The following is a 16,742-nucleotide window of genomic DNA, read 5'->3' as shown; positions in this document are numbered from 1 at the left end:
AAAAAATGACACATTTTTTTTTATCAGGCGCATAATGCGGCGGGGATTGCCTACATGCTCAATAATATGCTATTACGTGGGTATTCTGAAAAAAATCTAGTAAGTATGCTACGTATGTATAAAAGTACTGTTACATATCAATTCCGTTCATACCAATCACTTTTGAAATATGCACAATTTAAAATTGTGCAAGTCAAAAAAAATAGTTTTCGATGAAATAAAAAAAAAATCATTAGAAATGATGCCATTTGAGCATGTCGTTCCTTGGACAGACCCTGAATATTGACTATAGACTGTAATGACTTTAAAAACATGCAAAATAATACTTTGATTAAAATTTTATTAATCATTACAAAATATAGTTTACATTTATCACAATTACATACATTGAATGACTGATTAAAATAATAACTACATGTATAATAGCACCACATTTGCATAATAAAGTCGAAACACCTGACTAAAAAAACAAACTGGAAGAGACAAATTTCTTGATACTTGCATACAAAAGTATCTGCCGTGTCAATAACATATATCACAGCCTACTGAGCAATTTTCAAAGCTAAAATATTAAAAATGCACGATGAAATATAACAATTAATAAAAATAACCAACACCTTAACATTCAAATGGGCCGTGCTCTGTGAAAAGAGGGTTTAATGCATGTGCCTAAAGTGTCATCCCAGGTTAGCCGGCACAGTCTAATCAGGGACGACACTTTGCCCTATTATGATATTTTTCATTTCAAGAAAATCTTTTCTTAGCAGAAATCCAGTTTAGGCAGATATTGTCGTCCCGGATTAGCTTGTGCAGACTGCACAGGCTAATTTGAGCCATTACTTTATGCACATGCATTGAACCCCCTTGTCACAGAGCACGGCTCACATATACATGTAGTTGTATATACTCTATGACTAGCATGACAGACTAGAGTTAAATTGCAACACTACCGCAGGATCCATTGTGCACATTAGATGATACAGCTTATAAAAGATACATTTGTCAGGTCGACTTACCAACATTATCCTGCTATTAGCTAACTCTCAAAATATAACAAATGCAACTGAATTGTGCCCTGCATTTTTACTTGGTTTGTGCATTTGTTTCACACAAAAAAAATCTATTCATGACAATTGCTGTTGAATATGTTAATACTTCAAGGTCAGTGTTTGTCTCATGCTGGCAAGCTATACACTCATTAACAAACACAAATAGATAATTATACAAGTAATCACTTAACTGAAATAAAACAATTGATACATGTGAATGTAAATGAAAAATTAATGTCATGGACTAAATTGAAGACAATTTGTACTGGTATATAAACAAACTAACTTGTAAGAAATCACAATATTTAAATTCATACCCTAAGGCAAATTATAATCACAAACAAGACAAACTTTGATTCAATCTATCCCTGAATACATGTAATAAAACATTTAAATTGACATTACCTTATTCAAAATACCCCATTCATATTACAATAAACTTATAATTATATATTGTAAAAGAAAAATTCTGATTAAATATCCTTGTAAACAAATAATGAAATGGCACAACCTTACTTAAAATACTTATGTGCATAATCATCAACTTATTTTCATTCAAACCATCACATTTCACAAAATTGCTTCTTTCCCACTCTTTTCCAATCAAACTTCCACAGCGCGTGTGAACTGTGCTCTGTGACGAATACTGTGCTGGTGCCTGGCAGGAACTGAAGGTTGCTTAGGCGACTGAAGGGACATTTGATTCGCACTATTGGGTCGCCCCCGGTGGATTGAAACACCTCGATGTGCCCTGAACCCCAATTGGCGACCAGCAAGTTGTCGTCTGCATCAAAGTCCATGCCGTCTGGGCCACCCTCATGGTCTCCTGTAATATTAGTTTAACACTTTACCACTTAGATACATATTTTCAAGCATTTGTAGTCCCTATGAAAGTTATATTTATTTTAAGACCTTTCTTACTAGATTCAAGTTTTTAAGGCTTCATTTCCAACCCTTAGATAAAGTTACTCGCAGGCTGTTCTGGTTTTATGCGGTTTGCAACTACATGTAGCTATTTTCACTTGGCTTCTTATGGGGGCAAGGGTTAAACCAATTTATTTTAACTCAAATCAGAAGGCTTATTGAAATGATACTGAGTCCATTTCACTGAGTCCGATCACTAGGACACCCTATCCACAACGCCATGGTGACCTTGAAGGAAGTTTTAAATGTGCAGAATGGGATATCGGTAGTCTGATGTGTATGCGTAACTCAGACCAATAAAAATGACCATAATTTAATAATACACCATAATTTAAGTAAATCAACAGTGCTAAAAATAGATATTTAACTAATCTACTAAACATTGATAAGGTTCAAGAATGATATTATCAAAGATTGTTCTATCCATACAAGAATTTCTGCAGTTTTATTGCTTGCTGTATTAAATAATTAAACAGGTTTTATTTGTGATGTGTGGATCAAGTACAACTTATCTTTAATGTTGTCATATTTCAGTCTTCAATTTGTGTGTGCAATAGAGAGTTTGTTACATGGATGAAACATATTTACAATCTTTCTTACACATTGTTTGTTTGACAATTTTCTGTAGATACATCAATATCTTGTTAGTTTATTATCTTTGTAAATGGACCATATTACTTTGTTAATTAATGACTTTAAAACATATTCCCCTACCCTTTCAATTAAAAATTACTTTAAAGTGGAACGTACTCGTGTCCCTGATTATCCTGTGTAGACTGCACAGACTAATCTGGGACAACACTTTACACAATTTGCATTAAGCTCAAAATTTCCCCCAAACGCCGTTACACAAATGTATTCATACCTGGAATTTTCCCCCATACACTTCTCTTGCCAACTTGACCAGGCCCAAGAATATCATACTGCCACAACAGCTTGGCAGGGGTTTCAGCAACGATGAGTTTACATGGACGTCCATCTGATGAGTGAAGCACAGCAATGCCGTTTGGAAATCTAAGCTCACTGTCAATGCGCACCAGGATTTTGTCTTTGGTCATGCAGTAAATGGACCCAAATGGCTCCTGTAATATATATTCAAATAATGATAGTACACACTTTTGTTGTATTTAAGTGCATGCTTGATTAATATTTTGTCTTTTTCTAATAATTGAGAATAAAATAAAACTAAAATTCTTCTATTTGGAATTACAGTGATTGTCTTAATAGTGTTTTTCTCAGGCCCATTTTGCGTGGCGCTGCGCCTTGCCGCCACTCTGAAGGGCCCCTTTTCAATACCATCTTACTTGCCTTGTGACCAGACTTGTTAGCGTTCATGTCTGCAATATCAGCGTCATTTTCTGTAAAGCTTTGATTTTGCTTGATTTACTCCACATATGTGCATGTCTAAGCGAGTATTTAAATCAACTACCAGTAAATCTAGTTTGGGCTGGATTTTCTGTTTAACCATCATACAGTACAATAACTGGTGCATTTCAGACTTAGTTAAGACTGTAACAATAACACTTTGCGAGTTTGCTTTGAAACAGGCTGCACAGGCTAATCAGGGTCAACACTTTCCGCCTTTAATTGATTTTTGCAAAGAAGAGACTTTCTTTAAATGAAAAATATCATAAACGCGGAAAAAGTTGCTCATGATTAGCCTGTGGGAACTGCACAAGCTCATCTGGGATGACACTTTACGCAAATGCAATCAACCCCCTTTCCCATATTCATTTCACCTCAAAAGACCTCGCATAGGGTGCTGGGGCAATATTTCCTGCTGGAGCAGTAATCCACAGATTGCCATCATAGTCAAAGATACAGTCATTGCATCCCTGCATGATTCGACCTGCACTGTCATACCTAAACATCTGAAAAGAACATAATGAATAGTTAAACAAACAAAACATATCAGCTGTGCTTTGTGAAAATTGGGTTTGAATGCATATGCGTAAAGTGACGTCCCAGATTAGCCTGTGAAGTCTGCACAGGCTAATCAGGGGCGACACTTTCCGCTTTTATGATATTTTCTGTTTTAAGAAAGTCTCTTATGAGCAAAAATCCAGTTTAGACTGAAAGTATCAACCCTGATAAGCCTGTGCAGACTGCATAGGCTAATCTGGAACAACACTTTACGTATAAGCATTAAACCCCCTTGTCACGAGCACAGCCCATATATTAGCTGGGCTCAAGGACAACAGGGCTTTATGCATGTTTGTAAAGTGTAGTTCATGATAAGCCTGTGTTGTCTTCACAGGCTAATCAGGGACGACACCTTCCTTACAAACTGAATTTTTGCTAAGAAGAGACTTTCTTTAAACTAAAATTATCATAAAAGCAGTATGGATGTCCCTAATTATCCCGTGTGAACTGCACAAGCTTATCTGTGACAATACTTTATGCACATGAATTAAGCCATGTTTTCATACTAGTGCACATCTCATGTGTTTTATAACTAGGAATTACACATTGGTCTGAAAGGGTGAGACATCTTTTAAAAGGGTGGATATTAAACATGAGATGGGGACCTCATCTTTTAAAAGGGTGGATCATAAAAATGGAATGGGGGAGCTTTTTGCTTCATTCTGCTTTTATTGTTCATGCTTTGGCAATAGTTCAACTCAAATTAAATCAGGGTGTTTTCAACGCTAGTTTAATCTGTCTTTATCTAAAACCCACCCCAAAAAAGTTTATGTATTCAAAATCTGTGCAATGTTACCCTGCGTTGACCCTTATCAGCAATGACCCATAAACAGATGCAGATGAAACATCTTACAATGCAATAAACCATTGATAAATCAGCTGAGAGTAAAGGGAACAATAAGTTAACTGATACAATTTTGATAGAAAGCCTACATTTAAAGATTAACTCTGCCTATGACTAATTAAAGTTGAAAGTTATACAACTTTAACGCTCTGATTGAACAGATTTTTTTTGGCATGTCAATTTATTAAAAGCCACGAGGTCAAGCCTTTTTTCCAAAACTATTTACCTGCCTAAATATCAATAAAACAATTAGGCATAATAAAACATAAATTATGCATGATAAAGACTTGGACATATGTGTCTTGTTCTGAGAAAATTAGGCTTAATGCATGTGCGTAAAGTGTCGTCCCAGATTAATCAGGGACGACACTTTCCGCTTTTATGGTACTTTTAGTTTTACAGAAGTTCCTCCTTACAGAAAATCAAGTTTAGGCAGAAAGTGTCATCCCTGATTAGCCTGTGCAGACTGCACAGGCTAATCCGGGACGACACTTTATGCACATGCATTATGACCAGTTTGCTTAAAACAAGACACATATTTACCTGCTTATAATTCCCATTGGAGTCCATACACAGAAGCCCAAGCCTCATGTCTGCGATCCAGATGTTGTTTTCCTGATCACACTGGCAGCCTGCTGGAATTCCCCCATCAAAGCCATCTTTAGGCCGACAAGCTACCTCTGTCTGATAAAAAAAAAGTATATAAAGTTATCTATAAGTGGCATACCATCGGGAAGTATTTTAAATTCATATGGTATAAATACTATCCATGCTTTTACAGTGATTTTTTTTTTGCTTTTATTTGTTACAGCCTGTGCCATTTGAATTGGGAAAATTAGCACGATACACAGTGAAATTGGGAAAAATAGCGTGATAAACCATGAAATTGGGAAAAATTAATGATAATACATATGACTATAAGTAACAGAATTAATATTGTTTTTAAGTGCATCTTCAGGGGTTTGTCTAGCCATTTTGGGGAAAAGGAGTTCTGGTCTAATTAAGATTTTTTTTAATCAATGAAAGAAGCAAATTTGGGAAGTGTTTGTTGTCAAAAAGGACTAAATTAAAGATATACATTTTGTAGGATGTTTCAAAAATAAAGTTGAGCTCTAGAGTAAAGAAATCACAATTAAGTCATAAGAGAGTTCTTTCTTTAAAAAAAAAAAATCTTTTTGGGGGAAATTTGGCTTTTTTGGGGAAATTTTGGTCAGATTTTGGGGGAAAAAAGAAATTTTGGTCAGATTTTGGGGGAAAAAACATGGAATTGTGCGATTGGGAAGCAGCCGAATATTGGCGGTAATTTTGAGCAAACAAAATTACTGTTTTATAAAATTAAGTTAAACACAGCAATTGTGCAGTCATAAAAAATATCAATAATTTATTATAACTAATAATCAAATGGTGTATCCAAATTACATGCATTACCTTAAAATCATGTTTTAATGCATTTTTCCATTTTTCATGATAAACACATTTTTTCAATAATTATTTACTGTTACTCTGAAAAAAATAATTCTTCATCAAAATCCAGTTGGATTCAAACTAACATGTCTGGTATATTCCATTGAATATAATAAATCTTCCTTCAGCAACAGTAAGGTTATGAAAGGTTAGCTTGTGCATAGCCATAGTAAGCATTAAGTAAATTTCATTCATATCAATTTTACTTCTACTACTAATTTCACTGAGGCTGCAAAAGGTGCCACAGAAATAATAAAATAATGGAAATCAATATTTTACTGATTACTTTAACCAATAAAATGATGTTGTTCATAAAAACAAGATTAATGTGTTAAACAATTATTTAATAAGAACTTATTAAACGATAAGTAAATTATTTTGTTTAATTTCAAACTGTTAAAACAAAACATTGACAAAAAATTGTCCACATTTTTTCTATTGTATAACTTTTTGTACAGAGAAAATAAGAGTTTCTCAGAATATCCTGGGTCACATAAGTTTTGGTAGTCTCATTTATAAGACGCGCAAAGAATACTTTTTATATGGGCTAAATTCTTTGGAACGTCTCATCGTTGAAGGACCTTTTTTGTGGTGGAAACCAGAAAGTTTAAATTTTCATCAATTTGCGTAAAATTGCAAAATAACATTACCAACTCATTCAGTTTTAATTCAGAAGTTCATTTTTAAATCAAATATCGTCGATTCGAAGTTAGAAAGGCATAAATTCTTAAGTTAAACTTCTGCTTAAATCGCAAAACAATCACTGACCTATAGCCATGTCATGAAACTGATTTAAATATGAACCAATCAGAAGAAGGCATTACGGTGTAACGTGTACGCGTAATTTTATTTAACATGAGCTTTTAACACCGACTTTTACGTAACTAGATCTAGTATGCTAAACTTTGTCGATTTAATAAGCATATGTTCAAAACAGATATGGTGCAGTTTCTATTCACTGTTCTAAGTTTCAGGAAGTGTTTATGCATGTCTTTTTCACACCTCTGTCTGTGTTGTTTTATGTACTTACATTCTACGTTACAAAGGACGGTATACTGTACAATCTGTATCAATATTATTTATGTACAGTATAAAAATAAAAGATGTTATTTATTTCAGAACTTTTTAATTGTCAATTTAGAAAAAAACAATGCTAAATTAATCCAGAAAAGTATAACATTGGTTTACTATGTAACGCGCTGCACCACAACCAGGGTCTTCCCCAGGCCATTTAAGCGCCCCTTGCCGGGGCGCTTGAACTTCAAAATCAGAGTCCCCGGGGCGCTTGAAATTTTCCGATTAATGTATTTTTTAGTAAAAGAAAGTGGAGATTGTCCAAAAAAATCAAGGTTTCTCTATCAGTGTATCAATATTTCCTGTTTTAAAAGCGCACTCGGTACCTACTTTCACAAGTAATCGCCATAAACACCACATGGGGTAATGGATAATCCACTGATAAGAGAAAAGCATGACGCGCGTATCGACTTTTCTAGCCACATTACACAGTCATTTAAATGCTGACAAGGTTGTATCTGGTAGCTTTCCAGTCGTGAACTGTGAAGTTCATCGTCCAATCGGTTACGCGAATGCTTATGAGGGCGGGGTTAACTATCGACCATTATTTTTGATTGACGTCGGGCATGAAGTAAGAGTTTATCGCAGCTCGATTAGCAAGAAGTTGTACCGTTTACGTAATAAAACCGGTAATTGGTACAGTACATTAAAGACGGTTTCGGGCATCATCATCACACCTTTTTACTGTGATACAAGTGTTACCTATAATTAATACGAGAAATTAATTGCAAGTGGTAAACAATTAATTATTATAGCAAGTAAGTTGTGCAAATGACTTCCAGTTACAATTATGTGATAAGAATTTAATTCCAGTACATGTTTATTTCATCATGTCCATTTATAGAACTGATTCACCTTGTTTTTCTGACATTTATTCGACACGTAATGCGCTTTAACAAATTTTCGTTGAATTAATTACGCACACTTGTAAATGTTTCGTCCGATTATCGATAGTAAGAAGACTGATCATGGCAACCAGCCGTGATCCTCGTGGAAAACGTGAATTTCATGCATATTCCGTCAAAACATTTACTCGACTCGTAAAGTGTTTAAACAAATTATCGTTGAATTTATAACGCAACGGTTAATATTTGTTGAAATATCTAATGGGAATAATTAAATTTGTAATCCGAAACCCATTCCCGTAAGTCGATGTTAACGCGTTTTTAATCCAAAACACACTTCCGAATGTAAATGTTACCGCAACGTTAAATATTTTTGCTTCAAATAAGCAGTGCAAATTTATTTTGTGTCGAATCTTTTTCTCAATTTAAAAGAGCGCGAAAATTATGCAGCATATACAACGTCACGTCATTTGCATACAAAAGCTTGCGTGTAATGAGCCTTTTAACAAGCACACAACAGGTCAAGGGATTGACGCATATTCAGAGGCAATATTTCATCAAATCTATAAATAGTCACTTAAAAAATGGCAAGGTTTGTGTTAAAGAAATAATTGAGAGCTTTTATCGTAAATATTTACCAGAAAGTGATTGATGAAAACGGAATAAACGGGATTATTGAGTAATAAAGAGAAACTTGAAAAGTAGTAAGTATACAGTAATAGAGTCGGGTTGAAACGGATGTATTGGGAAATCGTTCGAGTCGGGATGTAACTATCTGTGCGGGAAAGTTTTAAAACAATTAAACAATATAAAAAAATATTTTTAAATGACTGGGGGATTTTTTTGAAGAGTCATAGCTTCATATCTGTTTTTCATAGATTTATAACGCACCACAGAACGTCAATTGACACGTTAAATAAAAAAAATCTACGTCGGGAGGGGATACCCCTACCGCACCCACCCCTATCGGCCCCGGGGCGCCTGAAAAAATTCCTGGGGAAGGCGCTGACAACAGACGAACGCAAACTGTATTTTACGCTGTTTATTCTTCCACTTTAAACCAGAGGCTTTACATCGAGGTCGTGTTATCGATTTATATCTACACAGCAAGCGAATCAAGAGATATTGAAAAATTGAATAGTGGTTGGATTTAAATTGCTCAGGCGTGCAAAATTCAAAGTGTCATTACATAATTTTTACGGAACATTATCGAGAAATGAATTATCTACACAGGTATGTAAATATTATTGCAATCCGTTGTTATTAAGTGTCTTATATCGGGGCTTGAATGTTGCGCACAAAATCCTTGCGCAACAATATAGACAAAGAACAAAAAAATCCCACCACATAATTGGTCTTTCACCCTTTGTACGCTCCAAATATTACCCATATAAAAAGTAGCTTAATATTTAAGAGCGTCAAAAATTTGGACTAAAGTTTTGGCTGCCATAACTTTAAATGTCACTTTTTAATCATTTTTAACTGGCAGGTCTTGAACAGGTCTGCCAATACTTTATAAACTGTTCGCTGACGTTTCTTAAGCTAGGTTCACATAACACTTTAACAGCCAAGGGTTTGTGGGCACCTGTTGATTCATATGATACTCCTGTAAATTTAGTAGATAAGCTGGTTAGTAAATGATGTGGTTTTAATGTTGTAGTCCCACAATTATCCTTTGTCAAGAAGACAATACTATGGAGACTCACTGAAGTGTAGTACTTTGAATCCTTATTCAAACTTACAATTGATGTGTAACCGAAATCGTACCTGGCCATTTTCCAAGTTCACCTTTAAAACTTCGCCAGCATATTTATTTTGGGCGTCGACAACTTCGGGAGCAACCATGTAAAAGTTTCCTCCTTTGTCAAATACCGGTCCTTCTGCACCAGCGAGATTTTCAGCAATTTTTACAAATTTCGGTTCAATCACTTCCGGGTTAGACATGTTTGTATCATAAAGCAATCCTTAAGACGTAAAAGATAATTGTATTTTTTTGTTCGATGTAGATTAATTTAACTAGTTATTCACATCGAATTATGCAAATAGGCATATTATTTATGTAAATAACTTGTAAATTTAGTTCATTTAACTTAATTCCCGAGATTTGAAAAATATGTTTTGCGACTATCGTAACGCAACTGTCATTTCTAATATGGCGGCGCCTATGGTCCGTCAAACTAGTGGATCAAGATTTCGAAGTGGACGATTTATAGGTATTACGTGCTGCCGATTTATTTATTGAATTCATATTTATTATTCTATTTCATCTCATGTTAAATCGCTTTTCATTATCATTTAGGTAGAAGACCTAGTGGCGAGGACAATGTCCAGCTTGATTTTCAGAAAGGTAACAAATCTATTATTAGCAATAACCACGCACCTGCTATGCAAATTATTGCGCAATCGGTGTTCAGGCAAAAAGTTGACCGAAAAATGTGGGGTGTTTTTAACGCTTCACTACGAGCATGAAAGAAGTAATCCAAATGAAAAATTTGCATATGTGGGAGGAGATATGTCCAAATAATCAGTATCTGACCTTGCCATGACCGGAAAATAAAAAATCATTGCTCAAAAGTGAAAGTAAAAAATTCGAAGGCCAATATTTTGCAGAAAGAAGGCAGATTCACTTGAAATTTAGCTTTTAATAAATCAATTATTGTGTTTTTTAATAAATTCTAACCATTTGAATCAGGTATATGCGCGTGAAATAATATATATTTATTTATTTCCAACACCACTATTCCTGTGCAGTAGAGTTACTCCCCTTTACGCGGAATTATTACATTGCTGTTACGGTGAATTCGGGAGCGATCTTTTGAGCAGTTTTACGGATATCCGTACGATAAACACAGTATTTGTTCGGCAGGAAGAGAAATCGTCTCATTTGGTATCGATGCAGGTATGAATTCACTTAAATCACCTAAATTATTGTGTTAATTATGTCAAAGAAAATCTGTTCCAGATCGTACCCGCGCCATGTCGTACCAGACTTGTCTTCATTTGTAACAAATGTAAAATGTAACTTCTGTGATTGATCATAATCATAAACTTAAAAGCTAAGTTACGTTATTAGTTTTAAGTTGATTATACATTTAGGGAGCATTATAATTCACACACCATCTCATTATTAGTTTTGTTAACGTGTTAAAACTGCTATAATTAATTTCAGTTCTTATTTCATTTACATGATTAATATACAAAAAATAAATGGATATTATTATATATAAAGGTTAGGTTCTAGAATTAACCTTTGCAAAATTGAGGATGCAATGCTAAGACTCGGTTATTATGTGTCGCAGGTTTTGTGCATACCGGTATTGAAATTCTATTTTATTTACTTTTTTATTTTATAGAGAACATGACTGACAAAGATCTATTGGACAGTGATTATGATGGGATTTCACAAATACATGAGCACAGTTACATTGTGGTAAGTAACATTTTAAGCAGTTGCATGTTGAAGACATTGAATTTGATGGTTAACAATTATATCCTGAATTTAAACTTAATTATTTAATAATACAGAATATACACATGCCCCTACTGTAAGAAATAATATTATTGTTGGAAATGTACTTTGTAAGTATGATGACAAAAATATGTATGTGTCTGTTCATTTGCATAGATATCGGACTCTGACGAGACACAACCACCTTCACCTTTTGGTTGACAGGAATATTCCAGTGAAAGATCAGTTGTTAAACAGCCTTTTTGACAAACAGTATGTGTGACTGCATCTTATTATTAATTTTAATATTACTATTAAAATTAAATTGGAAATTACTTCAGTTGGCAAAGGAATTCCAGTTATTTCATCATATGGCGCTACATTAAAAAGATGACTTAAATGGATGAAATATTAAATGCCCTTACAATTGGCTAATTTTTATCTCAGCATGATTTTTTAGCAAACTTTGAAAAAAGAAACATTGAATCAGTAAAAGCTTGTAGAAAACATTTGCGGTTAAATGTTCTGTTCTTTCAGTTTGTCAGTATCACTTAATTAATATTTGCATGCAGTGCACTATTATATTTCAGCATCTTTGGAGTTCCTTTCATGAAGAAAACAAGCTCTTAATTAATGTATCGACAATGATTTACTAAATCCAAGAAGTTGTTTAAAGATATTGAGCTGTTACATACATTCGCCTATTATGAGTTCGAAACTTCTTACAGTAATTATTATAATATTTTTTTAATTATTTTATTATATGTTTATCTTTTTTTGAATAGGTGTGTGTTAAACTATTCTAACAAATAGTGTTTCTGTTTCATCTTACACAAGTATATAAGATTTAATTTAGCAATGCATTGTCGATCTTTCAGAATTCCTGGTGCTGCCATTCCTAATCAACCGACATATCAGAATTTTGGATAAGAATTCAGATTACTGGCTGCATATTCAACCGTAAGTGTTTTTTCTGTTCAATTTAACTGCTAGTTCATAAATAAAATTTTGTTTAAGAGAAATAATATTACTTAGAAAATGTTCTTAAATACCAGGTTGTATCACATTTGTATTGGGCGGGTGGGGCAGTTGTACATGTTTTGGATAATGTTTTTTTTTTAAATACTAACCAAATAAGTTTTTGTTTTTTCAACATTTATTCTTGTTTTGTTGTACATTATTTCAACTGTGATATTGAATCACATGCACATTTGCAATTTAGAAAAATCAACTTTTTATTGTCTATTTCAGGAATTTTTGGGTCCTGGGTTGGTGGGGGGTAACGTGTTTCAGACCAGAATCCTGCCGGACCATCCAATTGCAAGGACATCTAACATAGCTGAAATGTATCTGTAATTAATTATTAAAAGTTTGGATAAAAAATGTGTTCTTAAATCATTATTTTAAACAAATTATATACCCAGGTTGACTATTTTGAAAAAATGAAAAATGACAATTTTTACACATGGGATTTTTCAATGTTTCCGCATTCACTAACATTACTTTAGACAATGTAAGATAGACAAACCATACATATTTGGAAATGGTTTACTAATATCTATCAGAAAATGTATAATTTTACTGGGTTTATGTCAATTTTCAAAATCAGTGGTTATTGCTACTATTATCTAATTTTATAATCATATCCTGTTTGATATCTGTAGGATTGTTTTCGGGCTAAGTAAGGACAAAGTCCTTTTTACCCCCCCCCCCTAGTCCATATTTGCGGACTCCCAGAACCTTTGATAATTTTTGCTATGGCGGCTCTGGGAGTCCATATGCACTCCTTCATACACATGGGAGCAGTTCAGCGCACGGATAGTTCAGCGCACGGAATCCACACAGTTACAGACGTCATTCCAGACAAATTGAGGAAAATAATGAATCAACTTCATAACCATGTTAAGTTTACCTGAATGGAAACCTACGGATGTTATCCTTTGCATGCATCCGATAAAAACACGACATGTTTCAACACACTTTCCTCGCTGACATTGTTATGTTTAAATTTGAAACAGTGTATTCTGTATCGAATACCACATCGTTATGGACTTTTTGGCTCCAACACATAACGCGACGTACAAAATATTAGTGTTACATGCGACCTGACCTATATTGGGTCAATTTTCCAATATGGCGGATACAGCATACAAAACAAAACGTTAGTCAATAAAAATCAATTATTTCTTGCTTTAATGGTACCATTTGGATGAGTTTGTGGTTAAGATAGGTAAATTTTAATAAGCTCTAGCAGTTTCAGTGTTCATTAACCTTTGAATTGTTGATAACATTTTGCACCCATGGACAAGAGAGAGCGCATTGCAACTCTCAGCCTAAGCTGAGAGTTGAATGATTGCAACTACCCCCCCCCCCCCCCCAATCACGTAGATTTCTCAGAGTACAGCATTTGTGGGTCCCGGGTATTTTCATATAGTATGATGTGGTGACTGATTAAGTGTTTATTTAGTAATTTTTAACTAAAGTTTACTGTTAAGATACTCAACAACATTTTTTTTCATTCAATACTTGTACCTCCTATTTCCTTGCCAGCGGTTATTCAAGTGTTCCTTGAAACTATTTAGGGTTTCTACATCCTCTACAAAAAAAATTGCGGTGGTGTAGTGGATGAGGTGTCCGCCTAGTGATAGGGAGTTTGTGGGTTCGCTCCATACTCGGGTACTTCCCAAGAAACCGACTCGATAATGTCCATCCGCCTATAATGCTCGAAGGGCGCTTGGCAGTATAAATAGATATATAGAACATGAACTTTCCCTCACATTGATTACTTGGTAGGAGAATTTATTATAATATCAAGGATTATAGTATTAACCCTATCATAGTATCCTGTTTCCATGCTTCGCTTTACAACCTTTACAACAAAGCTGGTATATAGCACTAAATAAATTTGTCTCTCAAGCCCTACTGCCTTTGAATTAAAAAATATTGCAGTACTCGAGATTTAAGCGCTACTTTCAAGTACAGAAAAGCATACCGAGCATTAAAAAAAGAAGTTCTATAACAGTATAACCCTGAATCAACGCACACATTACCATAACAAAGTCAAGTAAATTCCTATACATTCTCTACTTTAATACAGTTGCAGTGTTTTAGCAATGTCTAAATAATTGGTCACATTCCCAAGTCTGATTTGATCCCAGCTCTGCCATCTTTTATCTTGACTTTGTGTCTTATTTACCAATCATTTTATTTGTTTATTGGATGTAGCTTTTCTTTAATCAGGCACTTCATTGTTGTCCAAAATAAACACTTTGTTAGTGACTGTGTCTTTTATCTCTTGAATATCAACACACAAAACCAGTGCTCCAGCTAGGCCTAAATTGATTACATTACAAGTAATTAATTTATTCCTCATAATGGACTTTATATTTAAATGGTTTAAAAATCCAGAAAAGCCCGGGCGCTCGAAAGTGCCCTTTTGACAAAATACTGCGCGTTAAAAGTACCCTTTTGACAAGAAGCCCCCCTGCCCTTTTTAAATCCTAGCTGGAGCACTGCAAAACTACATGCCTTGGTCACATCTCTTGTTTCGTCTTCCATCAAAAACTCTTACAGATTTGAGCAATCTAACCATGATGATTATCATTTATCTGTACATAAACATAAACAATTTGAGGGTTGGTGTGAAGTTGTGAACATAAAAGATGTGGCTATGTCAACTTTATGTAAAAATACTTTGTCCAGTAGTTTCTTTTTTTTTCAGATTCAGTTGAAAATGTTAAAGAAATTCTTGCCTATGTAATCAAGAAAACCTCATTTTCGAAGGCAAAGAAGCTTGGTTATTTAAATGCCTTTGTGAAACTGATTGTGCACTGTGGAAAGGTTGAGAACTTGGGACTTCCACTGAGAAGTATATTTATTTGGTATGTATAACCCCCATGAAGAGCAAATCATAAGTATTATCAGCGATTTTTTTGTCCTATTGGGAACAGTACCTGTACCGGTCCAATTGGGAAAAATAAGTGTTGAAAACCTCAAAATTGGGAAAAATTGTGTCGTGTAAACCTTGAAATTTCGAAAAATGAGTGGTGAAATCTTCAAATTGGAAAATTAGTGTATTTTATTTTTTGCTAATAAATACCTTAAAATTGAGAATAACTGATGTCAAGTTGTTAATATTATATTTACTAAGGTTCTTACCATATAGCTGCATAAGTAAATTAATTAAAGTTCATTTAAAAAAACAATTTAACCTTAATTTGGGAAATATGTAATTTTTCCCAGATTGGGAAAGTGCCGTTTTCCGGTACTTTACAAAGAAGAAAAAAAAATGCTGGTATTAGGGTGGCATATAGCAGTTGAACTGTCCGTCAGTCGGTCCCTCCGTCCGAAAACTTTAATGGCCATAACTTTTTCAATATTTAAGATAGCAACTTGATATTTGGCATGCATGTGCATTTTATAGAGCTGCACATTTTGAGTGGTGAAAGGTGAAGGTCAAGGTCATCCTTCAAGGTCAAATGTCAAATATATGGCTGTCCGTCCGTTTGAAAACTTCAACATTGGCCATAACTTTTTCCATATTGAAGATAGCAACTTGATATTTGGCAGGCATGTTTATCTCACAGAGCTAAACATTTTGAGTGGTGAAAGGTGAAGGTCATCCTTCAAGGTCAAATATATGGCGCCTGTCCGTCCGTCCGAAAACTTTAACATTGGCCATAACTTTTTCAATATTGAAGATAGCAACTTTATATTAGCATGCATGTGCATCTCATGGAGCTGCACATTTTGAGTGGTTAAAGGTGAAGGTGAAGGTCATCCATCAAGGTCAAATGTCAAATTTTGCAATATTGAAGATAGCAACTCAATATTTGGCATTCATGCATATCTCATGGAGCTGCACATTTTGAGTGGTGAAAGGTCAAGGTCATCCGTCAAGGTCAAATTTTGCAATATTGAAGATAGCAACTCCATATTTGGCATGCATGTGTATCTCATGGAGCTGTACATTTTGAGTGGTGAAAGGTCAAGGTCATCCTTCAAGGTCAAAGGTCAAATTTATGGCTTCAAAGCGGCGCAGTAGTGGGCATTGTGTTTCAAGAACACAGCTCTTGTTTCAGATGATTTGGTACCTACCATTCTGAATTTAAATCTTTAAATAAGTTTTATAATGGGTTTCCATCAAATTTTAAGCACTGGTTAGCTAATAT

At 34.4% G+C, this 16,742-nt stretch overlaps 2 protein-coding genes and 1 long non-coding RNA gene across 3 annotated transcripts in view; 2 read left to right on the top strand and 1 right to left on the bottom strand.

The window, feature by feature from the left end:
* Positions 1-323: 323 nt before the first annotated feature.
* Positions 324-10,379, bottom strand: LOC127853730 (diisopropyl-fluorophosphatase-like). Its single transcript, XM_052388472.1, has 5 exons — positions 9,891-10,379; positions 5,284-5,424; positions 3,713-3,844; positions 2,839-3,055; positions 324-1,875 (listed from the first exon to the last, which is right to left on the bottom strand). Exons 1-5 carry the CDS (start codon positions 10,065-10,067, stop codon positions 1,613-1,615), a joined length of 930 nt encoding a protein of 309 aa, XP_052244432.1. The 5' UTR covers positions 10,068-10,379; the 3' UTR covers positions 324-1,612.
* Positions 10,273-16,742, top strand: part of LOC127853726 (rapamycin-insensitive companion of mTOR-like) — a 78,029-nt gene continuing 71,559 nt past the window's right edge. Inside the window, exons 1-3 of the mRNA XM_052388469.1 lie at positions 10,273-10,336; positions 10,423-10,470; positions 15,293-15,452. Of these exons, the coding sequence (XP_052244429.1) occupies positions 10,276-10,336; positions 10,423-10,470; positions 15,293-15,452 (269 nt within the window). The 5' untranslated portion in view covers positions 10,273-10,275. The remainder of the gene's footprint in view (positions 10,337-10,422; positions 10,471-15,292; positions 15,453-16,742) is intronic.
* On the top strand, positions 10,486-13,193 carry LOC127853732 (uncharacterized). Its single transcript, XR_008036727.1, has 5 exons — positions 10,486-11,022; positions 11,477-11,553; positions 11,749-11,844; positions 12,450-12,531; positions 12,823-13,193. It is a non-coding gene; the product is annotated as an uncharacterized LOC127853732 (long non-coding RNA).

The sequence above is a fragment of the Dreissena polymorpha genome, chromosome 12, assembly GCF_020536995.1.
Source record: "Dreissena polymorpha isolate Duluth1 chromosome 12, UMN_Dpol_1.0, whole genome shotgun sequence".
Classification (NCBI taxonomy): Eukaryota; Metazoa; Mollusca; class Bivalvia; order Myida; family Dreissenidae; genus Dreissena; species Dreissena polymorpha.
Note: the sequence above shows the minus strand (reverse complement) of the source record. Positions and strands in the feature narration are given on the sequence as shown.

Coding starts and splice junctions, on each gene's coding strand:
- LOC127853730 (XM_052388472.1), bottom strand. CDS start 10,067: ATGTCTAACCCGGAAGTGATTGAACCGAAATTTGTAAAAATTGCTGAA. Junction 3,056..3,712: donor CCTATGCGAGGTCTTTTGAG/GTGAAATGAATA, acceptor TATATATTACAG/GAGCCATTTGGGTCCATTTA. Junction 1,876..2,838: donor TGTATGGGGGAAAATTCCAG/GTATGAATACAT, acceptor CTAATATTACAG/GAGACCATGAGGGTGGCCCA.